This window comes from Mustela lutreola, chromosome 3 (assembly GCF_030435805.1).
Source record: "Mustela lutreola isolate mMusLut2 chromosome 3, mMusLut2.pri, whole genome shotgun sequence".
Classification (NCBI taxonomy): domain Eukaryota; kingdom Metazoa; phylum Chordata; class Mammalia; order Carnivora; family Mustelidae; genus Mustela; species Mustela lutreola.
Genome location: NC_081292.1, coordinates 140,957,931 through 140,984,319, shown reverse-complemented (window position 1 = coordinate 140,984,319; position 26,389 = coordinate 140,957,931). Strand labels below are relative to the sequence as shown.

Here is a 26,389-nt window from a genome sequence, read left to right as displayed (position 1 = left end):
TATTTTCATTCTTTATTTTAATTGTGGTAAAATATGCACAAAATTTACGACCGCGGCCATTTTTAAGTGTACAATCCAGTGGCATTAAGTACATTCCGCAATGTTGTGCGACCATCACCACTGGATGGAGTTCATTCCGCAATGTTGTGCGACCATCACCACTGGATGGAGTTCATTCCAGAACTTTCCCGTCCTCCCAGTCTGAAATTCTACCCGCTGAGCAATAACTCACCCCTCCCCATCAGCCCTGGCAATCTCTATTCTACTTTCTCTCTCTATAAATGTGCCTCTTCTAGGTACCTCATTTAAGTGGAATCATAAGATTTGTCCTTTTGTGTCTGGCTTATTTCATCAAGCATGTTTCCGAGGTTGATCCGTATTGTAACATACATGAGAATTTCATTCCTCTTTAAGGCTGAATAATATTCCCCTGTATGTATATCCTGCTTTTTCTGCTGATGGACACTTGAACTGTTTCCACCTTTCGGGACTGTGATTCATGCTGCTGTGGACATTGGCATACACGTGTCTGTTCACATCTCTGTTTTCACTTTGGGGTATATACCTAGAAGTAGAATTATTGGATCCTATGATAGTTCTATGTTTAGTTTCTTGAGGAACCACCAGACTATTTTCCCTTGAGATTACTCTCACATGAAGGCACTGTCCTGCCATGAGTGGGTGCTCGAGAATTCCATGGAGAAGTAGCTCGAAACCACGTGGGTTCAGAGAGGTCACCCATACCCAGGGCTCCTGCTTCTGGAGTGTATTACCTTGTGGCTGGAAAGTGGCTATGAAGAAAAGTCATTTTCTCTCCTGTTCACTTGTCTGGAATTTTAGAAATGGTGGTGATATGGGCATACATTTCTGATTTCATCGATAGAACAAAAACCCCAACCAGCACTGGATGAGGACTGGGGAAAAGGGCCGGAGGTTTAATTGGAAGGGCAGAAAGGTGGATGACCCTAAGACTGAAGCTTTCAAAACCCTGAGCGGAGTTACAGGATGGCCTAGGTCAGGTGGGGAGAGGCCAGCGGAGCGAGTGAGCCGATGAGCTGACCCAGCCCTGAGCTACTCTGAATCCACATTAGGTCTGGCTTCAGAACTGGCTCAGTTCTCCTTGCTAGCTCTGGCAGTGAACTTAAGCTTCACAAGTTCAGCTTTCTCATTTGTAAAATAGGGACGTTATGAAAGTCAGGAATAAAACCACATCCGTGAGATGATTCCCACAGTGCCTGGCCCTCAAGCTTGGTATAGCTCAGGAAATTAGCTGACTGTGTTCCTTCCTCAAGCCTTGAGCAGCATACTTGGGGGCTGTGTTAGCCTGGGAAGCCCTTCCCTTCCCTCCCAGCTCTAGAAACCTGCTCTGATGCAGTTTGCATTTTGGTGGCTATTCTAGAACTTAGCTGTTGACTTTCTACAGTTTCCTTTTTTCTCAAGTGCTTTATCTTTTGGGGACTGGCAGATAGGCCTACTTGTATGTACAAAACTGACTTTTAAGCAAAGGGTACATTCTTTGCTTAAAAAATTTAAAAAACAAAGCACTAGAAAACCTGTTATTCTGGACCACACTCTTCAAGATGCCTTTGGAAATGAATACACTTTGTTAGTGATCCCACTTCTTTTACTGAAAAGGGTTCACTCTCCAGGCAAGATAGAGCAGGACCGCAGGAGAAGCGCTGTGAAGGTCCTGGAGGCCGTCACCTTACATAAATATAGATCGTTAGCATTAATCATAAATACAGAAAGTTAGAGGTCTGATAAATGATCTCAAATCAAAGTAGAAAGATATTTCTCTCTTCCCCACCATTCTCTGCTCTGCCTGGTGCTCAGCTCAGCTCATCCTTGCTGATTTAATTCAATGAGCCGACCTGCAAACACAGCCAGGGTTCCAATGATACAGACGAGCATGAAGACTCCGAGGAGAATGTGGTCCATTACCATTGCAACATACTTCCATTCCTCGGCCGCCTGGGAGAGAGAAAAGTGTTAACGTTTTCTTTAGGTGGTCATTAGAATCACAGTGTTCACGCTATGCGTGGTCTACAGCCCTCTCCATCTGTAGATTTCAAAGCCCTCGACACCCCTTGGCTGGCATGGTGATCTTTATCCTTCTGATAGGTTATTCCCAGTGGGATGGCTCAGGAAGCTGGCTTAGGGGTGGTCACCAAGGCCCATCATGGGTCAGCAGCTGCTTCGTGAATGCCAGCCTACCCATCAAGACAAACCCATTCATCCGTGCTCAAGTATTTGATCTTTTAAGCCTGGATTGTGGGACAAGCCACAGAACTTACGTTATTGGACTCCTGGTCTGACTTCATGGTCTCTGCGATGTATTTGACTCCTTCGATGGCACTTTTTACCTCTGGGTGTTTGATCAGCGGAGAGTGGAAACCCATAGGTGGAGGCACTGGCTTCCCAGAAATGTCAGAAATATCAATGTCTTCTGTAAAAATCTTTTTGTCTTGTTTTTCTCTAGAGGGTCTTTTCATTGTGGAGAAGAACATGATATTTGGGATAGTGTCGATAAAAACCTAACGTAAGAAATACACGCATGAGAATTATTGTGAGCAGGGCAAGTAGCAAACTCTGACTTTGAATTAGCAACGTGAGTCTAGGCACAAGTCATTCGGCTTCTCTGGGCTGTAGCCTCTTTGTCCTTAAAGCAAAAGGACTCTACTAGATTTGCTCAAAGATTTCTTTAGGCATATCTTGTGGCCTGTCAGATTACTAAGGAAAGAGACATGACTCTGTAATGTGAGCAGTTCGCCACTGGAGGGAGCCTGTGTGCAGCTATTGGACTCCATGACAAGCCAATGATGCTTACGCTTCCAGCCCAGCTCTAGGTACTGGCTTCTTTCAAAGCCATGTGTTAGCAGGATAATATGGTTAAAGAAAAGGTCTTTCTGGCTAAGAGAACATATAAGTCTCCAAAACAGCTCCTCTGTTTTCTTCCATTTCTTGTTCCTGAAGAAATGCAACATAGGGGTTGCCAGGAGTCATGTGAGTCTTTACAGATACAGGGACTGACTGTCTTCCCAAAAGAATACATTGCAAGCAGTAGTGTCTCTGTCAATTCATAACAAATCTTTTGCATGCTACAGAAGAGACCCTGGACACTAGTGTCTCTGTGAAGTTTTATTTAAAAACTGACATACTGGAAATGTTAACACATTTTAAATTTCAATAATGTAAATATTTGAGACCATGTTCCTCGGTGAAACTCACATTTTGACAATTTCTTGTCAAGCACCCCTCCATCTCTAGTCCTTATTCTACTCTCAGCAGATGATTTTTTCCCAGCAAAAAATAAGCAGTCTGTTCAGAGATTGGAAGACATACAAACAGAAATCTCAAGAATTTCACAACCTTTGAATAAAAAGACAGTGATTTATTCACATTCTCTAATCACAGAGATTATTTGAGCTTGAATTTGGAGTGGGCTTTAGTAATTCTGTTTTTCTTCTCTGTCTGGGGAGGCTACGTGAATTATTTATTCCTAGAAAGAGGCTAAAGAAAGTTCCTTCCAGAAATCCCCTCAAAATCCCCAGAAAGGACTTTCAGTTCCTAAGTACCCACAAATGTGAGCCAGAATTCCATTGGCCCCCTGGAAGGAGAGATGTTCTCGTGGGCAAGAGATGGCAGGGCCTCGCTCACTCACCTTGCGTACCCAGTCGGGCATGACGTGGGTGCTGGGGGAGCGGTGGTGTGTGTTGATGACAATGACGGTGATGATGATGGACGCGATGACAAACACCATGGTGAACAGCATGTATTTCCCAATCAAGGGCACAGCACTGGAGGTGGAGGGGATCAGCTCCACGATGACCAGGAGGAACACGGTTAAGGACAGCAGGACCGAGATGCTCAGAGTCATCTTCTCTCCTGGACAAGATGAAGAAGAAATCCGACCACTCATGTGTTAGGGGCTGAGTTGCCGTATCCTTCCATTTTACACATGGAAGCCCTAAGCCTCAGCACCTCCGTGACTGTGTTTGGAGATGAGGCCTTGAGAGAGGTAATTAAGTCAAAATTAGTTGATTAGGGAGGGCCCTCATCCCGGATGACTGGTGTCCTGATGGGAAGAGGAGATTAGGACAGAAACACAACAGAGAGGAGAGACCCGGTGAAGACGGGGGAGAAGACAGCCACCTGCCAGCCAAGGAGAGAGGCCTCAGAGGAAGCCAAACCTACTGACACCTTGACCTCCAGAACTACGCGGAAATAAGTTCTTGTTTAAGCCACCCAGTCTGGGGTACTCTGTTACGGCAGCCCTGGCCCAAGGCTGAGAGCAATGGGACCCTCATGTTGCCAGGGCAATTTCTTGGGCAGAATTTGGTCTTATGAGACCTTATGCACCTTAGCTCTGCTGACAGTGGCAGGTGGCAGGCATTTCCATGACAGGCCGCTGAGGCAACCAGTGGGTGCTTGACCTCACATCCCAGAATTCTGTGGCTTGCTAGAATTCAGGGAACCAAGTACACCTAGCTGTGTGACAAGCTAGATTCCAGGTGGCAATTTTCTGTCTGTAGCAGAATGTCATAAACCTTCCAAAACAGAACCTGACCTGCTTATTACCCAGCAGACGGATGGGCAACCCCAGAAGTACACGTGTATTTTCCTTGCTATGGGAGGAAGCTGCAGGACCAAAGCGAAGAGAAGTTCAAAACCCAGGAACTACTTTTTCACATTCATCTAAGAGAATAATTTTGTTTTTTTCTTTTTCCATCTTTCACATTAAGGGGCCAGTGATTTCCTTGCCCCAACCTCTTTTCACCAAGCCCTATAATTTCAGGATGAATAATTCCCTGTTAAGTCTTGATATGGCAAGCGAGAGAGGGGCTGAATGGCACTGGGATATTTTTGTGGGGACGGACCACCTGAGAATCAGTTAGACAGCCTTTGGAAGGGACTTTCTTTGAGCTGGTCTTGCTGTTTGTTTTGGGAAACCCTTGTGTTGCTCTGTTCTCCTCCCATACCTGATGCTTCCCGATGCTGCGAGTATCTATGGGATACAGAGTGGAAGTACAGAAGCAACGACCAATTCTACCTAGTTAGGAGAAGTCTACCTAGTGGGGAGGAGAGTCTTCAAAGGTGAAAAAGAATACTTGGGGCACCTGGGTGGCTCAGTCGTTAAGCATCTGCCTTTGGCTCAGGTCATGATCCCAGGGTCCTCGGATGGAGCCCCGCATCAGGCTCCCTGCTCAGCAGGGAGCTTGCTTCTCCCTCTCCCACTCCCCCTGCTTGTGTTCCCTCTCTCACTGTGTCTCTCTGCCAAATAAAGTAATAAAACCTTTTAAAAAATAAAAGTGGAAAAGAGGACAGAGTTATAAATATGAGCTACTGATCAAGTTACATCAAGTTTCTCGATTGATAATAAGAGCTAACATTTATCAAGCATTCTTACTGTTCTAAATGCTCTTCAAGCACAAACCATTTCACACTTACAGAAACTCTGATTCACTTCCATAATGCCCTGACTGGCATTTTCTCTCTTCACTTTAAGAAACTTCATTTGATTAGAAAGTTGAAAAAAAATTGTATTTGTAATCATTTGTTTAAAAACACAGTCATAGGGGCGCCTGGACGGCTCAGTGGGTTGAAGCCTCTGCCTTCGGCTCGGGTCATGATCCCAGGGTCCTGGGATCGAGCCCCGAATCGGGCTCTCTGCTCGGCAGGGACCGCTTCCTCCTCTCTCTCTGTCTGCCTCTCTGCCTACCTGTGATCTCCATCTGTCAAATAAATCAATAAAAATCTTAAAAAAAAAAAAAAAAACCCACCCACAATCCTAAGTACAACGTGCACCCTGTGGGGCAAATCTTTTTTTTTTTTTTTTTAAAGATTTTATTTATTTATTTGACAGACAGAAATCACAAGCAGGCTCCCTGCCGAGCAGAGAGCCCGATGCGGGACTCGATCCCGGGCCCCCGAGATCATGACCTGAGCCGAAGGCAGCGGCTCAATCCACTGAGCCACCCAGGCGCCCCTATTTTTTTTTTTAAGATTTCATTTCATTTTTTTTTTTTTTAAGTAATCTCAACACTCAATGTTGGGCTTGAACTTACAACCCCGAGATCAGGAGTTGCATGCTTTCCCGACTGAGCCAACCGGGTGCCCCTTGTGGGCCACATTCTGCCTTATTCTCTACTGTGACCTTGATGAGTGACAGTTGTTCAGTATGTGGAATGAGCAAGTGCATATGAATCCTTTTTTTTTCCTTGTTGGAAAGTTGAACTTAGACGTGTGTGTGTGTGTGTGTGTGTGTGTGTGTGTGTGTGTGTGTTCTTTTATCATTTTGATACAATTTTACTGGTCATAAGTTTGAGGACTGCCTGTACCACCTTTTCCCCTACTTGGTTGTCCTAAATCGTTTATGAGCAGTGACTTCAAGCAGGCACTTCCCCTTTTCTGCGGATGGTTGGTATTTGGTGAAATTATGTCACAGGTGTGATTACCCAGTAGGAGGTAAGGAAGCTGTCCAGGCTGATATGTGAGAAAGAATTGCTACTTGGGAAGCATGGTCTTGTGTATAGAGATGCTGCCATCTGGAAAACGGGAATGCCAAAGCTATTTTCAAGTGGCAAGCAGTGAGGAAAAGACGCAGGACTTGGATTAATCAGCATATAGTCTGCGGCTTCATAGGGGACGTGACATGAGGGTGTCTGTGACCCAGGCCTTACCCAGCACATTCCTGGGCACACACTAGATTTTTCGGCAAGGAGGCACTGGTGGTCATTCACATTAACCAGACTGAGCTGTGCATGTGCGCCTCTGAGGTCATGTTCAACTCTGCCTGCCCTGTGGTCTGCGCCAGCCGAGAGCTCTAGCCACAGACACTCACCACTGAACAGGGAGACCGTAAAGGCGTCCTCCCAGGGATGATGCTTTGGGCGTGTCTGCCTGTATTTGTTTACTGGCCCATGATTATTCCTGGTTTCCCCCCACATAGCAGCAGGAGATCTGCCCGCGGCAGCAGCTGCAGCCACAGCCCTGGCACCCACCTGAGTCTGTGGGCAGGTAGAACACCAGGCCAGTTAAGAAGGAGAAGAGCAGGCAGGGAATGATGACGTTGACGATGAAGTAGAGGGGCAGGCGCTGCATGACAAAGTGGTAGGTGATGTCCAGGTAGGGGGTGGAGGGGCAGCAGGCGTAGAACACCCAGTGCTTCCAGCCCCGGGACTCCTTGATCACCCACTCTCCACTTTCCATGAAGTTGCTTAGGTCTGGTTGGTCGCTTTCCTGAGAAGATAAAATGAAACTGTGAAACCCCAGCTGTGTCCCCGTGGAGGAGAGGTGGGTTTCACACTCAGCTGTAATAAAACAACAGATTCCAGGGCTGTTGGGACTGGAATGGAACCCAGAAGGTCACTTCCGATGTGGGGGTCTTAGATCCTCTCCTATAAAGTAAGGGGGGGTGGGGTTGAATCACTGGGGTCCTCTGTGTTGACCACACCTTCAAGTCACTTGGAAAGTTGACAACATATGGGTGCCGTAGTCCCACCCCAGATTGATTAAGCCAACATTCCTGGGACCAAGCCAATTTATGTAAGAACCAGATGGTTCTCATGTGTTCTCAATTGAGAACCGGTGAATTCGATGGCCCCCAAAGGTCTAACTGGTGCTGAGAGTCTGGGATTCTGGAGGGCCAGAGCTGGACACCTGGACGGTGCTCCTCCTGCGTCCAGCCCCGTCCGTCCCTCGAGGGCGGCGCCTACCGGGTTGATGGCCACCACCGAGCCGTCATAGGTCCAGGTGCCCAGCTTCATGCTGCAGTTCTGTTCATCAAAGGGAAAGTGGGTGACGATGATCTCACAGTAGCTTTTGAAGATGGCTGGGGGTGTCCATGTAATGTGGCCAGTGTAGTCCAGGAGCACTTTGGTGAACTTGACAATGGCAAAGTCGCCATCTGCACTGCAAGCGGAATCAAAGAGGAGCGTGACTCCAAGTGACGGATGAGCCTTCGTTTGTGCTCGGGGATGTTAGCGGGAGACAGCTGTTAATTATTCAGGTTCTAATTATAGATGCTTTCATTTGGGCAGTGTCACTCTTTATTCATGGCAACGTTTCCCAAATTTGTCTGGTAATCGCTGGGGTGCTTGTTTAAAATACAGATTTCTGAGCACCATCTAAGCACTAAATCAGAATATCTGGGGAAGAACCTAGGAATCTAGAGCTTTAAAGAAATAACAGGTGACACTATATACCAGATGTTTTCTTCCCAGTCCTCAGTAGCATTTGTAATGTTAATCTCCATCTAACCCTTCCCCAGTGTTCTTTGGAAGTTAACTGGAGGGAAAAAAAAAAAAGGAATTTTAAACAAAAACATGTCCAGTGGCTCATTGTTGTGGTAAACAGGTTAAAGAAGGGCTCTGTTTTCTTTTGCACAAGTATCTAGGACTCAGTAGGGGAGAGTCGAAAACTCAGATGCCTCCAGGCCCAGGCAGGTGAGGAAGGGGTGAGGGGTGAGGGGAGAGCCTTCTCTCCTCTGAGGAAGGTGCCACTCGGCTGTGGAGTCTGCTTGTGAGGGAAGGCGTGATGCTCACAGATACTGGGATTCTTCCTTGGGACCTGGAGATCTAGAATTTTTTAATCCAAAGTTTCCATGCTTTTGAATAAGGGATTTTTCTAGAGAAACTAGAACTCCAAAGTTTAATGTGATATTGTTCAATTTTCAAATGTTGGCACTGATTTCTCATCTAAAAAAATCCACCATGGTAGAGGAGAGCCTGGGTGGCTCCGTTGGTTAAGCGTCTGCCTTCAGCTCAGGTCCCAATCCCAGGGTCCTGGGATAGAGCCCTTCGTCTCATCCCTCTAACCCTCCCTGCCCTTCTCCCTCTGCCCCTCCACTTGTGCTGTCTGTCTGTCTGTCTCTCTCTCTCTCTCAAATATATAAGTAAAATCTTTTTTAAAAAAATAATAAATAAATAATCCACAGTGGTAGGTAATGAAAAATAACGAGCCACTTCTGCAGGCCTTATTCAGTGGGCAGTCCACTTGACCCCAGACAGCCCGTGTTGTGGGGCCCCCGGCAAAGGTATTAGAATAGGTGTTGAACAGGGGACGCAGGGCCTATATTGGTGCCTCACTTCATAAATCAAGAGATTTTCTTCCTACTGGATTTTTCCTGGGGTGAAGGTGAGGCTCTTTCCAGAAAACTGCAGTTCTGGGCCTTCCCAAAAGGGCCCCAAAGAGCAGAGGACCACAGGATCACCCAGATCTGTCTCCATAAGCAAGTCAAACAAGGTTCTCTCCCCTGCAGGTGTTCCCGAGCAAGCTTATCAAGAGGACCCCAGGACTTTAATTGCTTCTCTTAGATTCTTACTGAAAGAGAACCTTCCTAACAGCCCAGGCATTCTGCTCTATCAGCGTATTTGTCTAAGAGGGTTACACAAACAATTGGCTAATCGGGCTCGAGCTTGAATCTCAGGTTGTCACTGGGAAATCTGTAGTAGAAAATCAAAGTGGGAGGGTCGGCCGTAAGGGGGGTCATTTCCGTTAACAAGGCCTTGCCAGCCTCCCCGGTCAACGCTCGAGAAGGCGCAGCCCGCTTGCCCAGCCCCTCGCTGTAGACCGCCAGCCTGTAAGCCCTCCAGGCCACTGGCGGATGCTCCTGCCTGGGAAGGACGCTCTTTGAAATGAGCATTCCCTGACAAATGAAGGGCGTATGATAATGAACCTGTCATTAAACCAGAGTGTCTCGCATCACATTATAATTTCACTATGTGCAGTCTGTCACGGAGCCCAGTGGATGGGTGACGCCGGCCTCCCGGCTATGGGTAACACGCGGTGTCTCGGGCTGCCGTGGGGATGTGACGGATAGCCACCCCGGAGTTTCAGACCTGTCGGGAGGACGGACACAGGATTCCAAGGAACTCGATTATATGAATTTGGGTTTCTTGGATAGTTGCCACACAGCCTTCAGGAGCGCTCAGGAATTAAATGTCCCCCACCCCACAGCCCCGATTCAATTTGGCTCTGATAATTGTTTCTATTCATAACATGAGACACCATATGGCATCCCTAGCATGTCAACTTGGCTCTTGGTTTTTAAGGGTTATTTAATGGGAACAGTGGTGAGAGGCATACTGAGAGTGGCAGCCCTTCCGAGAGGGCCCTTGGGCTCCCCCTGCCCCCAGAATGTCCCCCGCCCCAGCCTGTTTCGCTTACTTGTTATAGAGCACGAGGTCTGGGCGCCAGATCTTTTCCGAGGGAATGTGGATTTTTTTCACGCCGCCATAGTCGTCTGGGTTCCATTTCAGATTGTAATCCACCCATTGCTAGAAATGAAGACGTTTCACTACTAAGAGGAGCTAAAAACATTGTTTTAAAAATCTGAGGTTATCAAGAGGCATCTGTCTGGGTGGCTCAGCCGGTGACGCAGCCGGCTCTTGATCTCAGCTCAGGTCATGATCTCAGGGTCGTGGGATCGAGCCCTGAGCCGGCACAGAGTCGGCTGGAGACTTCCTTCTTGCTCTGCCCCTTCTCCCTGCCCCCCCCCCCGTCTCTCAGCTCAAGAAATAAAATCTTCATAAATAAATAAATAAAGTTATCAAGAGTCTTAATGGCACAATAGTTCAGATATTGACCAAAACTGTGCTCCAGTAAGAAAAGTTTGATTCAGAATTCAGCTTCCACTTTAGTAAACGGTAACAGCAAACACTCTATAGCACTGACCCCCCCCACCACCATGCACGCACTGCTGAGAGCATTTTACATATATTCATGATGTAGTCTTCACAACAATCCTGTGAGGGAAGAGTGACTATTGACGCCATTTTACAGAAGAGAAACCAAAGGTACCCCAAGTCACACCACCGGGTGGCAGCACATCAGCCGTGCTGCCCCGCCCACCCCAGGAAAGGAGAATGACCTTCGTGAACATTCCCCTGGAGCAACCAGCGTCATCTTTTAAAAGTGCTCTGTTTTTTCCTACATTGTGAAAGTAATACACGCCCCATGTAGCCCATTTAGATGACACAATGTTATGAACTGAACCATGTCTCCCCAAAACTCGTATGTGGAAGTCCTAATCCCCAGTACCTCAGAATAGAACTTTATTTGGAGATAGGGTCTTTCTAGAGGTAATTAGGCTAAAATAAGCTCATTGAGGTAGGCTCTAATCCACTAAGGATTAGATTTATGTTCTTAAAGAAGGGGACATTTGAAAACAGAAACATGTTCGAGAAGAATGCCATGGGGACATGCCGTTGGCCAACTCTATGCCAAGAAGAAAGGCCTGGAAGCCGAATCCCCCTCACAGCCCTCAAAAGGAACCAGTTCTGCCAATACCTGGATTTGGACTTTCGACCTCAAGAACCGTAAAAGAACAAAATTTGTCTGTGGCTTTGTTACGGCAGTCTAGCAAAGCACAAAGTAAACACACACACACACACACACACACACACACGCCCTGACAAATATGATCTTCAGTCCCACGACACCGAAATATTTTCTTGCGTCATGTTGGTATGCATCCCTATTACCCAGATGGATCCCCACTCCAAGGCCCGGGTTCAATTCCAGGGTGAAGACAGGCGACATCCGTGTACTTATTCAGCTGAATACCTGTTTCAGTCGCACGTTGGTTGTCACAATCTGATTTACTTCATCCTGAAAAAAAGGTCAGACTGCATCTTTAGTGGGGAGGCGGGGGGGGGGGGGGCCAAGGGACGGGGCCCAGGGTGAGGTGTATGGGGAGCCCCACGTGCTGCTGCCTCACCACGTTGATGAGCTGGATCAGCTGTAGGCCCACGGTGACCTCCACAACCTGGCGGTGGTCTTCTACCGGCCGCACCACGCTGTTGTAATCTTCAAAGAGCTTGGCCACCAGGCGGGTCTCATGTTCGGAGCCCAAGACGAGGCCAGCTGGGACAGCAAATGACACACACGCTGTCAGATCCCGCCCCCCACCCTCCCCCAACACTAACGTGAATCACTGAGGCGTGACCCGTGAATGGAAGGCGCGTGGGCCCCCTTGGTGGGAGGCTCCCAGTGCAGCTTTTACAGCCCTACATTCCTTTCCAGTGGCAGCTGCTGGTGGGGTCCCTTCCCAGTGGGGCGTGCCAGATTATCATGAACAGATGACATTCCTGAGCACAGCCTGGCTGGACTCGGGTTTTCTGGGCGCACATACACACAAAAGGAAAAATCCACGCACAAGCCTGTCTCCATATTTCAGGGTCTCGTCCCAGGGTCATGAGATCTCAAATCTCAGATCTCAGATCTCAAAATGCTAGGAATGCCAAAAATTGATGCCAGTTCCTACCCATTAGGATGGCAGAAATTTACAGAATGGAAAGCAGTGACTACCGGTAAAGTAGTGGAACCCTCATTTGTTGCTGGTGAGAAATGAAACATGCGGCCGGTCTGGGAGACAGTTTGGCACACAAGCTATATGCGGAGTGACCGTATGACCTAGCGATCCCACACCTAGGCACATCCCCCAAAGAACTGTCCACGCAGAGCCTTGTACACCAGTGTTTGTGGAAACCCTATGCATAAGAGCTAAAAGATGGAAGCATCTTTTAGTTTTAAGTGCCCATCAACAGATACACGGACGAGCAAACCAGGGCGTAGCCGTGCAGAGGAATGTTATTCACCCATAAAAAGGAAGGATTGATTTACACCACAGTGTGGACGAACTCTGAAAACATTGTGCTAAGTGAAAGAAATCAGACACAAAAGTGCACATATCATAGGATTCCATTTACATGAAATATTCAGAATAGGTAAATCTTCGGAGAGAGCAGATTCCTGGCTAGTGGGACAGCGGGGATGGGAGAAGGGGGAATAACTGTTAATGGGTATATGGGTATAGGCTTTCCTTCGGGCGGATGTTCTGGAACTGGATAGCAGGTATGTTGCATAACACTGTGAATGCACTTGATGCCACTGAATCATACACTTAAATCGGCAATTTTGGTAATGTGTATTTTACCAGGACAAATTCTATGTAGTGTGTTTTCCTGTAATTAAAAAAAAAAAAATTACTGCTGGCGAGTATGCATCCTTGTAAGGTTACAAAGAGTAAAAATCATGGGCTTTTCTGACCTGGATCTGATCACGCTACTATCTGGAGCGTGAGTGACTCCTAGGAATCTTTACTACATTCTCCTTCAGGATGCTGAGCAATAGCATCTACTACTCTTGGACCCCACAGCCCTTTTGTGTCCAGTGTTACACGGTTCTCACCAGCCTCGCATGAGGCGGGCTGACGGCATTCTCACGAGAGATCCGAGAGGCTGGGAGAATTGTCCAAGGTCCTGCGGCTGGGGCAGAGCCTGGAGGCAGCCCCGCCATTTTGAACTCTGCTCCTGCACTAGCTCAAGATACCATGAGTGTGTTGTGGGCTGTCCTGGAAATTACACTGCTGCACCTAGCATTATTCCTATGAGAAAAAGTGTTCCCAATTCCATCAAGTGCCTTATGAAGGACCTTTGTAACTTAAGCCTTACGCGGATTGGGGATTGCCTGTTCAGGGTCAGGAGAGGAAGCAGACACACGATCCACTTGCCCTAAGGCACGTAACCAGATCTCCCCTTTCCGCAGGTTATTGCTGAAGCCACCATACCTTCTCCTTGGGCCAAGGCAACTTGAAAAATGGAATGAATGAGATGCTTTCCTTTTCTCCCCAGTAGTGTTAACCTATTGCCTCGAAGACAGGTTATTATTTTTCTTTATTATTCGTCTCCTTGAAACTTCAGTTTGAAAGAGCTTGTCAACAAAATAATGAACTAAAAAGTAATTTCTTTTAAAATTTTTATTGATTAATAAAATCAGCATATCCAACTATTACATGGCAGACACTCTCCTGTGTGCTTTATATGTACTAACTCTCGGAATCCTCATAACTGAGTGGGGTAGGTACTGTTCTTGTCCTTGCTATTTCACACCCAGAACTTTAGATCCTCTTGACATAACCAGTGTTATGCAATGATTCAAAACATGTTCATCATCCCCCAAACGTGTATTTTGTTGGTAGAGCTTCACGGATGGCCCTGTGTTTGTATTATCTTATTGAATCCTTATAATGATTCTGTGAGATCAGTCTCTACCCCTGGTTTACAAGGGAGACAACTGGCATTTGGACAGTTGAGACATGTGTTCGTGGTTCCCAGCCAGTTGGAAGTGGTGCTAGAAATGCAGGCAGTCTGACCCTGGGGTCTGTGCTCTTTACCACCTCCCTGAAGATAAACGTATCGTTTCCATTCGGATTTTTGAAGCTCTCAGTATAGCCTACACGTGTGCATTATGGCCTTCCTGGACTCTGTGTGTGGAACCCGTGATCTCACCTACCTCATTTCTAGATTCCCAAACTTTCTGAACCCAGAAGAATCCATTCAGCACTTACACATAACATCTCGCCTAAACCACCGGCCACCTACATTCAGCACCCTTCAGGTTTGCATGTTGTTCAAAGTCCCAGTTTTTGCTGTCACCCCATCGAGCCCCTGGGATGTGGTAATCCTCTGTCCTGCATACCTGTCCATCCTGGGCCCCTCCTGGTCCACATTGGGGGTAGGGCAGGACCCTGGCATGGGCCACCGAGTGCCTGGGCCACTGAGTTTGAAGCTATTGCTTTAGCCATTCCTGGGCTGCTTATTTTTAAGTGACTGTTTATTCCCCGTTGACAGGAAGAACATACTAGAAAGCATCAGATAGAGCAGATGGTCCACATTATAAAGCAGGAAAACTATGCGGCCAACTCTATGGTCTACTAGGGAGAAGGGGAAGATTGGGGAGAGGGGCCTCATCAGCATTCCAGGGACATTCCCTTCTTCCTCTCTCAGTCTCACAAATAACAAGGGACCCTGTTCCTTCCACAGTACATTTCTGAGGAATTTCTGTGGAGGTCTCCATGCCTTAGATTGGGTTGATTGGTGGTGGTGGTGGTGGGTTTTTTGTTGTTGTTGTTGTTGTTGTTTTCCTTTTTCCTCCCCAAAACAGGGTAAAGTAAGAGAAAACATACAGGACTTTCTGTGATTCTGTTCCCAGCTCCAATGTGGTCTGGGTATCAGACCAGTTCTTCATGGAGTCAATGAATCACAGTAAATACTTCCTTCAAGACAGGGTGTAAATTGATAAACATACAAATAAATAATGTCAAAATTGTCTTTTCTGCAAGACCAGATGGGTGATCTTTATTCAAATGGTGGCAACATTAATTCATTCATCAAGTATATTATTGAGCACTTATTGTGGGCAAAGCATTGCTTTAAGAGCTTTGAGATATTCAGAGGTGAATCTGATACGAATCCTCTCTTTCCGCCCTCTTGGAGACAGACATGTGTCATTTACATAAATAGCTAGGAACAAGCTGGAAAGTAATATGCCATAAGAAAAATGGCCGTGAAATACTTAGGATTCCAGAGATGGAGGAGAGAAAGTGGTCGAAATCAAAGACGCTGCATAAGTAGAACAGAGATCATTAAGTGGTAAGCTAACATATGAAAAAGTGTCCCTGATGTGAATGCGAATTTTGTCTACAAAGAACTGAACCAGGGACACCGGGGTAGCTCAGTGGGTTAAGCGTCTGCCTTCGGCTCAGGTCATGATCTCAGGGTCTTGGGATCGAGCCCCGCATTGAGCTCTCTGTTCTGCGGGGAGTCTGCTTCCCCCTCTCTCTCTGCCTGCCTCTCTGCCTACTTGTGATCTCTCTGTCAAATAAATAAATAAAGTTTTTTGAAAAAAGAACTGAACCAGCCACAGTTTCAAAGTGTTCTTTTTGTACCATACTGGTTCAATTTGCATTTTTTGGAGGAACAGCCTGCTGGATTGGGCGAAAGGAATTCTGAAATGGTACCAGTCACTTTGGCTAATTCTTATCTCAACCTGGCTCTGTACATCTTGCTACCTTTGGCAATTTCAGGCTGGGTTTTCTGACGAGGCACATCATAGACAGTCTCCAACTGGCCACATTCCAACATTCGTAAACTAAGTGACCCCAGGCGGGTCAGTTCATGTCTTTCAGCCTCAGATTCCCTGTAATAACAAATTGAAGTTGTGGGACTGCCTGATCTCGCTCTAAATTTCTGTGAGCCCCTATGTGAATTGATACCAGGAAACTCTAGGTTTGGTCTAAGTATACATCACATAACTTTTTAGATAGGTAAACATGCGTTTTCCAGAGGCCTTTGGTGTCCTGAGAGATCATTTAAGGATTTTCATGTGTAAGCTCATCACTTAAGAATTTTCATTGAGGGGGGAGGAGTCAAGATGGCGGAGAAGTAGCAAGCTGAGACTGCTTCAGCTAGCCGGAGATCAGCTAGATAGCTTATCTAAAGATTGCAAACACCTGAAAATCCATCGGCAGATCGAAGAGAAGAAGAACAGCAATTCTGGAAACAGAAAAACAACCACTTTCTGAAAGGTAGGACCGGCGGAGAAGTGAATCCAAAGCGACGGGAAGATAGACCCCGGGGGGAGGGGCCGGCTCCCGGCAAGCGGCGGAGCAACCGCGCACAAAATCAGGACTTTTAAAAGTCTGTTCCGCTGAGGGACATCGCTCCAGAGGCTAAACCGGGGCGAAGCCCACGCGGGGTCAGCGTGGCCTCAGGTCCCGCAGGGTCACAGAAGGATCGGGGGTGTCTGAGTGTCGCAGAGCTTGCGGGTATTGGAACGGGAAAGCCGGCTACAGAGACAGAGCCGACAGTAAGCTCGCAGCTCCGTGTTACCTTGAACCGGTCGCAGGCTCGGTGAGCTCGGAGCGCAGCCGGAGGTCAGGCAGACGGGAGTAACTGGGCGCTGTTCTCTGAGGGCGCACTGAGGAGTGGGGCCCTGGGCTCTCGGCTCCTCCGGGCCGGAGACCAGGAGGCCGCCATTTGTATTCCCGTCCTCCGGAACTCTACGGAAAGCGCTCAGGTAACAAAAGCTCCTGAAAGCAAACCCGAGCGGATTACTCACCCCGGCCCCGGGTAAGGGCGGTGTAATTCCGCCTGGGGCAAAGACACTTGAGAATCACTACACCAGGCCCCTCCCCCAGAAGATCAACAAGAAATCCAGCCGAGACCAAGTTCACCTACCAAGGAGTGCGGTTTCAATACCAAGGAGAGCAGCAGAATTCCAGAGGAGGAGAAAGCCAAACACGGAACTCATGGCTTTTTTCCTGGGATTTTTTTTAGTCTTGCAGTTAATTTGATTTTTTCTTTTTCATTTTTTTTTTTTCTCGCCTTCGGGTAAAATTTTTTTTTTTTAACTGTTACCTTTTTCTTTTTTAACGATTTTTTACTAGTTTATCTAATATATATATTTTTTCTTTTTTACATTTTTCTTAGGTGTTTTCTTTTTTTAAAAATTCTTTTCTTTTCTTTTCTTTTTTTTTTTTCTTTTCTTTTTGTTTTTTTTTTTTTCTTTCTTCCTTTTTGAACCTCTTTTTATCCCCTTTCTCCCCACTCACGATTTTGGATCTCTTCTAATTTGGTTAAAGCATATTTTCCTGGGGTTGTTGCCACCCTTTTAGTATTTTACTTGCCCCTTCATTTACTCTTATCTGGACAAAATGACAAGACATAAAAATTCAACGCAAAAAAAAGAACAAGAGGCAGTACCGAAGGCTAGGGACCTAATCAATACAGACATCGGTAATATGTCAGATCTAGAGTTCAGAATGACAATTCTCAAGGTTCTAGCCGGGCTCGAAAAAGGCATGGAAGATATTAGAGAAACCCTCTCAAGAGATATAAAAGCCCTTTCTGGAGAAATAAAAGAACTAAAATCTAACCAAGGTGAAATCAAAAAAGCTATTAATGAGGTGCAATCCAAAATGGAGGCTCTAACTGCTAGGATAAATGAGGCAGAAGAAAGAATTAGTGATATAGAAGACCAAATGACAGAGAATAAAGAAGGTGAGCAAAAGAGGGACAAACAGCTACTGGACCACGAGGGGAGAATTCGAGAGATAAGTGACACCATAAGACGAAACAACATTAGAATAATTGGGATTCCAGAAGAAGAAGAAAGTGAGAGGGGAGCAGAAGGTATACTGGAGAGAATTATTGGGGAGAATTTCCCCAATATGGCAAAGGGAACGAGCATCAAAATTCAGGAGGTTCAGAGAACGCCCCTCAAAATCAATAAGAATAGGCCCACACCCCGTCACCTAATAGTAAAATTTACAAGTCTCAATGACAAAGAGAAAATCCTGAAAGCAGCCCGGGAAAAGAAGTCTGTAACATACAATGGTAAAAATATTAGATTGGCAGCTGACTTATCCACAGAGACCTGGCAGGCCAGAAAGAGCTGGCATGATATTTTCAGAGCACTAAACGAGAAAAACATGCAGCCAAGAATACTATATCCAGCTAGGCTATCATTGAAAATAGAAGGAGAGATTAAAAGCTTCCAGGACAAACAACAACTGAAAGAATTTGCAAACACCAAACCAGCTTTACAGGAAATATTGAAAGGGGTCCTCTAAGCAAAGAGAGAGCCTACAAGTGGTAGATCAGAAAGGAACAGAGACCATATACAGTAACAGTCACCTTACAGGCAATACAATGGCACTAAATTCATATCTCTCAATAGTTACCCTGAATGTGAATGGGCTAAATTCCCCTGTCAAAAGACACAGGGTATCAGAATGGATAAAAAAACAAAGCCCATCTATATGTTGCCTCCAAGAAACACATTTTAAGCCCGAAGACACCTCCAGATTTAAAGTGAGGGGGTGGAAAAGAATTTACCATGCTAATGGACATCAGAAGAAAGCAGGAGTGGCAATCCTTATATCAGATCAATTAGATTTTAAGCCAAAGACTATAATAAGAGATGAGGAAGGACACTATATCATACTCAAAGGGTCTGTCCAACAAGAAGATTTAACAATTTTAAATATCTATGCCCCCAATGTGGGAGCAGCCAACTATATAAACCAATTAATAACAAAATCAAAGAAACACATCAACAATAATACAATAATAGTAGGGGACTTTAACACTCCCCTCACTGAAATGGACAGGTCATCCAAGCAAAAGATCAGCAAGGAAATAAAGGCCTTAAACGACACACTGGACCAGATGGACATCACAGATATATTCAGAACATTTCATCCCAAAGCAACAGAATACACATTCTTCTCTAGTGCACATGGAACATTCTCCAGAATAGATCACATCCTCGGCCCTAAATCAGGACTCAATCGGTATCAAAAGATTGGGATCATTCCCTGCATATTTTCAGACCACAATGCTCTAAAGCTAGAACTCAACCACAAAAGGAAGTTTGGAAAGAACCCAAATACATGGAGACTAAACAGTATCCTTCTAAAGAATGAATGGGTCAACCGGGAAATTAAAGAAGAATTGAAAAAAATCATGGAAACAAATGATAATGAAAATACAACGGTTCAAAATCTGTGGGACACAACAAAGGCAGTCCTGAGAGGAAAATATATAGCGGTACAAGCCTTTCTCAAGAAACAAGAAAGGTCTCAGGTACACAACCTAACCCTACACCTAAAGGAGCTGGAGAAAGAACAAGAAAGAAACCCTAAGCCCAGCAGGAGAAGAGAAATCATAAAGATCAGAGCAGAAATCAATGAAATAGAAACCAAAAAAACAATAGAACAAATCAACGAAACTAGGAGCTGGTTCTTTGAAAGAATTAATAAAATTGATAAACCCCTGGCCCGACTTATCAAAAAGAAAAGAGAAAGGACCCAAATAAATAAAATCATGAATGAAAGAGGAGAGATCACAACTAACACCAAAGAAATACAAACTATTATAAGAACATACTATGAGCAACTCTACGGCAATAAATTTGACAATCTGGAAGAAATGGATGCATTCCTAGAAACATATAAACTACCACAACTGAGCCAGGAAGAAATAGAAAGCGTGAACAGACCCATAACCAGTAAGGAGATTGAAACAGTCATTAAAAATCTCCAAACAAACAAAAGCCCAGGGCCAGACGGCTTCCCGGGGGAATTCTACCAAACATTTAAAGAAGAACTAATTCCTATTCTCCTGAAACTGTTCCAAAAAATAGAAATGGAAGGAAAACTTCCAAACTCATTTTATGAGGCCAGCATCACCTTGATCCCAAAACCAGACAAGGATCCCACCAAAAAAGAGAGCTATAGACCGATATCCTTGATGAACACAGATGCGAAAATACTCAACAAAATACTAGCCAATAGGATTCAACAGTACATTAAAAGGATTATTCACCACGACCAAGTGGGATTTATTCCAGGGCTGCAAGGTTGGTTCAACATCCGCAAATCAGTCAATGTGATACAACACATCAATAAAAGAAAGAACAAGAACCATATGATACTCTCAATAGATGCTGAAAAAGCATTTGACAAAGTACAACATCCCTTCCTGATCAAAACTCTTCAAAGTGTAGGGATAGAGGGCGCATACCTCAATATCATCAAAGCCATCTATGAAAAACCCACCGCAAATATCATTCTCAATGGAGAAAAACTGAAAGCTTTTCCACTAAGGTCAGGAACACGGCAGGGATGTCCATTATCACCACTGCTATTCAACATCGTACTAGAGGTCCTAGCCTCAGCAATCAGACAACAAAAGGAAATTAAAGGCATCCAAATCGGCAAAGAAGAAGTCAAATTATCACTCTTCGCAGATGATATGATACTATATGTGGAAAACCCAAAAGACTCCACTCCAAAACTGCTAGAACTTATACAGGAATTCAGTAAAGTGTCAGGATATAAAATCAATGCACAGAAATCAGTTGCATTTCTCTACACCAACAGCAAGACAGAAGAAAGAGATATTAAGGAGTCCATCCCATTTACAATTGCATCCAAAATCATAAGATACCTAGGAATAAACCTAACCAAAGAGACACAGAATCTATACTCAGAAAACTATAAAGTACTCATGAAAGAAATTGAGGAAGACACAAAGAAATGGAAAAATGTGCCATGCTCCTGGATTGGAAGAATAAATATTGTGAAAATGTCTATGCTACCTAAAGCAATTTACACATTTAATGCAATTCCTATCAAAGTACCATCCATCTTTTTCAAAGAAATGGAACAAATAATGCTAAAATTTATATGGAACCAGAAAAGACCTCGAATAGCCAAAGGGATATTGAAAAAGAAAGCCAACGTTGGTGGCATCACAATTCCGGACTTCAGGCTCTATTACAAAGCTGTCATCATCAAGACAGCATGGTACTGGCACAAAAACAGACACATAGATCAATGGAACAGAATAGAGAGCCCAGAAATAGACCCTCAAATCTATGGTCAACTAATCTTCGACAAAGCAGGAAAGAATGTCCAATGGAAAAAAGACAGCCTTTTCAATAAATGGTGCTGGGAAAATTGGACAGCCACATGCAGAAAAATGAAATTGGACCATTTCCTTACACCACACACAAAAATAGACTCAAAATGGATGAAGGACCTCAATGTACGAAAGGAATCCATCAAAATCCTTGAGGAGAACACGGGCAGCAACCTCTTCGACCTCTGCCGCAGCAACATCTTCCTAGGAACAACGCAAAAGGCAAGGGAAGCAAGGGAAAAAATGAACTATTGGGATTTCATCAAGATCAAAAGCTTTTGCACAGCAAAGGAAACAGTTAACAAAATCAAAAGACAACTGACAGAATGGGAGAAGATATTTGCAAACGACATATCAGATAAAGGACTAGTGTCCAGAATCTATAAAGAACTTAGCAAACTCAACACCCAAAGAACAAATAATCCAATCAAGAAATGGGCAGAGGACATGAACAGACATTTCTGCAAAGAAGACATCCAGATGGCGAACAGACACATGAAAAAGTGCTCCATATCACTCGGCATCAGGGAAATACAAATCAAAACCACAATGAGATATCACCTCACACCAGTCAGAATGGCTAAAATCAACAAGTCAGGAAATGACAGATGCTGGCGAGGATGCGGAGAAAGGGGAACCCTCCTACACTGTTGGTGGGAATGCAAGCTGGTGCAGCCACTCTGGAAAACAGCATGGAGGTTCCTCAAAATGTTGAAAATAGAACTGCCCTATGACCCAGCAATTGCACTATTGGGTATTTACCCTAAAGATACAAATGTAGTGATCCAAAGGGGCACATGCACCCGAATGTTTATAGCAGCAATGTCCACAATAGCCAAACTATGGAAAGAACCTAGATGCCCATCAACAGATGAATGGATCAAGAAGATGTGGTATATATACACAATGGAATACTATGCAGCCATCAAAAGAAATGAAATCTTGCCATTTGCAACAACATGGATGGAACTAGAGCGTATCATGCTTAGCGAAATAAGTCAAGCAGAGAAAGACAACTATCATATGATCTCCCTGATATGAGGAAGTGGTGATGCAACATGGAGGCTTAAGTGGGTAGAAGAAGAATAAATGAAACAAGATGGGATTGGGAGGGAGAGAAACCATAAGTGACTCTTAATCTCACAAAACAAACTGAGGGTTGCCGAGGGGAGGGGGTTTGGGAGAAGGGGTTGGGATTATGGACATTGGGGAGGGCATGTGATTTGGTGAGTGCTGTGAAGTGTGTAAACCTGGTGATTCACAGACCTGTACCCCTGGGGATAAAAATATATGTTTATAAAAAATAAAAAAATTATAAAAAAAAAAAAAAAGAATTTTCATTGAGTGTAGTGTCTGCAGGCGCATAAGTGCACACACGTACACACATGTGCGTGCAAACACACACACACACACACACACACACCGCCCTACCACAAGCTAGTTTTGGTTGGATCAAGTCCAAATCCCACAGGCTGTAATTTATCTGAGCTTGGGCTATTTCCCCAAACTCCGCTCTTGGAAAACCTTACCAATAAAGCTGTTTACGTTTTTTGCCCAGAAGGTCTGTGTGTGTCAGAGCAGTATTAGAGAAGAGACATCACACTCTGTCAGCCGTCTTATTTCTCAGGTGAGATGATATCACCAGTAAACTTTTATATGAAGCCATCAGCACACATCCCCTACTTCCCCCCACCGGAAGTCTCGGATTCAGGATAGCGTTTCAGCTGCTGTGTGCTGACACATTCCGGAGGGGAATGCAGGTCAAGGGCTGTGCAAGGTTTTATAGTTTCAATTCCAACTCAAACCTACATAGAGTGAAAGAGTAGGGCAGAAGTGCATTCATACGAACTTTTTTTTTAAAACTGCTAAAGTTAAAAAAAAAAAAAAAGACCAAATATTTAATCTCTTACGGAAAGAGCTTAGTTACAATTATTAATAGGTTTCTCTCTCCTGCACATGCAGCTGTCAATCAGGCCTCTTCATCATCAGAATTCTGCCAGAGTAGTAAAAGGAATGTTACCCAAATTGTAATTATAAGATGTCACTCCAAGTCCCTATGGTTGCTCTCGGATGGTCACAGGGGTGCTAGTCTGATCATACGGGTGAGGGGACGCCGGGCCCTGGTGGCAGGAGGGGCCTGCATGTCTACTTTGTAGCCTCTGACCAGGCAGCTTCCAGTTTCACTGAATAACACAAACCAGAAATCATCCACAAACCGAATCAAGCCAACCAGAGAACTGACCGAAGAGCCTCAGGCTGATGAAGGCCTGCCATCCTGTGTTCCCAGGAGGAAGCAAGACCCTGGTCCCTGGGGACGGCTAATGCTTCAGCCTCACAGGAGAGCCCCTCAGCCCTGGCACTTACCTGAGCAGAGCCCGAGGAGCAGGATGAACGGCCGGGGCTCCATGGGCTGTGGGTGCTGGTGTGGACTGGTGTGCGAGGGGTGGCCGTGCTGCTTGCAAAACGTCTCTGGCTGGGAGCTTGGCTGCTGGAGGCTTTGGAAAGAGAGTCGGCTCAGTGGAGCTATTGTCTTACACCACCTGTTCATGGCAGGGACAGCTGGGCTGCCCAGAGCCCTGGAGCCCAGGGATTCGCCGAGGGCCTCCCAGTATTACAGGGTGCCCCGCTTTACATAACTGATAGACCCTTGGCGAGTTGCGTGTGAACCGCATTGGGTTTTAAATGCACCATGAGTTAGGTTTAATAATAAAAAGACAATGTGGAGTAGGGAATGAATTCTTTCAACTGGTGAGCAACCCCCTCCTTTTTGTATAAACCAGACCCTCATCTAGGTGGATTGATTTGGATCAGGGTCCCCGAGTCTGAGTAGGTCGTCAGCTCTTTGTGTAAGACTCTGATCACCCTGAATCACGAGGTCCACATTCTACACACAGGACAGTTTATTTGCTCTGGTTCATTGTAGGCTGAGAGGACATGGGGCTCTCGGGCGGAATGAGTTTGAGAAGACTGGAGTTGGCGCTGCTTCTCCTGTCGGGGAATTCCACGTTTGCTTGGGTTTGGTTTTTAACAAAGATGGCTTCTTCCATAAAACTGGTTTTATTGGCCCCTGGAGCGGCCGTTCCTGCCTCTGTCTCTTGTGCTAGGCAATACCCGTCCCATGGTGCGCCATTAGCAGGAGCTAACTGCCTGCCTCCCAAGGACGGTCATTCAAGTGAAGCATAATGAGCGACAAAGTGTCCCACTGCGTGAGCACTTGTTCCGGCTCCTCCTCTCTTCGTCCATTCTCTCTCTACTCTCGCTCAGGGAAGAATGGTTCAACTTTATAATTTCTTTGTTAATAAACAACCACCACCTTAAAAGCCAGAAGTTAGTAATTGCTCAGCTGAAGAGTATTTGTACCAAAACGGAAAGGAAGCAGTTGTTTAAAGAGACCCTGCCTGTTCCTTCCTTTTTCCCAAATTGAATCAGGTGAGGAAAGTCCCTCATGTCAAGTCCAAGGACAGCATCCTGACCACTCTGCCCATTCTAGTGGGTCCAAGTAGGTCATTAGAGAAAATTTTTGGAAGGTACAGGAGAGAACTGCACATGGACATGATTTACATTTTTTTCTGTTTAAGTTGTGGGAGATCAGCTCACTAACCACTAAAAAACTGGTTCTCTCCTTTCCAGAGTATTGCACTCTGACGGCTTAGGAGAATCTCGATGGAGCCATGTGACTGAATTCTAGAAAATAAAATGTGAGGAGAAATTTTGAGCCTCACAAACCTCTCAGCATATGAGAGGACATGTGTCCATGCCCTCCTAGTCTTATTTTTTTTAAAAAACTTTAAAGTATCCAGTATTGGGCATCTGGGTGGCTCAGTTGGTTAAGCATCTGTCTTTGACTCAGGTCATGATCTCAGGGTCCTGGGATGGAGACCGCCATCGGGCTCTCTGCTCAGTGGGGAGGAGTCTACTTTTCCCTCTGCCTCTGCTCCTGCTCCCCCCTGCTTATGTTCTCTCTCTCTCAAAAAATAAATAAAATCTTTTTTTAAAAAAAGAAAGTATCTAGGGTCATTAATAGAGTGTTAATTAGTTTCAGGTGTACAATATAGTCATTCAACAACTCTTTACTCAGTGCTCGTGGTAAGCGTACTCTTCACCTTTTTCACCCATGCCCCCACTCATCTTCCCTCAGGTGACCATCTGTTCTCTACAGTTAAGAGCTGGTTTTGGGGATCTGTCTCTGCTTGCTCCCCTTTGTTCATTTGTTTTGTTTCTTAATTCCACATATAAGTGAAATTGTATGTTATTTCTTTTTATTGACTGACTTATTTCACTTAGCGTTATACCCTCTAGATTCATCCATGTTATTGTAAATGGCAAAACGTCCTTCTTTTTTGTGACTAATATTCCGTGCGTGTATATGCCACTTCTTTTTTATCCATTCATCAGTCAGTTGACATTTGGGCTGCTTCCATAATTTGGCTATTGTAAATAATGCTGCAAGAATCATAGGGGCGCATGTATGTTTTTGAATTAGTGTTTTTGCATCCTTTGGGTAAATACCCAGGAGTGGTATTATTAGATCATGGGGTAGCTCTATTTTCAACTTTTTGAGGAACCTCCATACCGTTTTCCACAGTGACAGCACCAGCTTGCATTCCCACCAGCAGTATCAGAGGGTTCCCCTTTCTCCGCATCCTCACCAACACTTGTTTCCTGTGTTGTTGCTGTTGTTTAAACATTCTGACCAGTGTGAGATGATATCTCATTGTGGTTCTGTTTTTTGTTTTTTAATTTATTTTATTTCATTTCATCTTTATATTTTATTTATTTGCCAGAGAGAGAGAGGCGTGCACACACAAGCAAGGGGAGCTGCAGGCAGAGAGAGAAGCGGCTCCCCCCCACCCCTCTGAGCAAGGAGCCCTATGCAGGGCTCAATCCTGGGACCCTGGGATCATGACCTGAGCCGAAGGCAGACGCTTAACTGACTGAGCCACCCAGGCGCCCCCTCATTGTGGTTTTCATTTGCATTTTCCTGATGACCAGGGATGTTGAGCATCTTTTCATGTATCTGATGGCCATCTACATATCTTCTTTGGAGAAATGTCTGTTCATGTCTTCTGCCCATTTTTTTGGTTGGATTACTTGTTTTTTTGAGTTGTATAAGTTCTTTA

General features: G+C 45.2%; 1 protein-coding gene across 1 annotated transcript; it reads right to left on the bottom strand.

Moving 5' to 3' along the window:
- CHRNA1 (cholinergic receptor nicotinic alpha 1 subunit) lies at positions 1 to 24,023 on the bottom strand. The gene is made up of 9 exons (XM_059166991.1): positions 23,634 to 24,023; positions 11,720 to 11,865; positions 11,566 to 11,610; positions 10,168 to 10,277; positions 7,716 to 7,911; positions 7,002 to 7,239; positions 3,662 to 3,885; positions 2,295 to 2,534; positions 1 to 1,971 (listed from the first exon to the last, which is right to left on the bottom strand). The coding sequence occupies exons 1-9, from the start codon at positions 23,815 to 23,817 to the stop codon at positions 1,840 to 1,842; spliced, it is 1,515 nt and encodes a 504-aa protein (XP_059022974.1). The 5' UTR covers positions 23,818 to 24,023; the 3' UTR covers positions 1 to 1,839.
- Between the last annotated feature and the right edge of the window lie 2,366 nt (positions 24,024 to 26,389).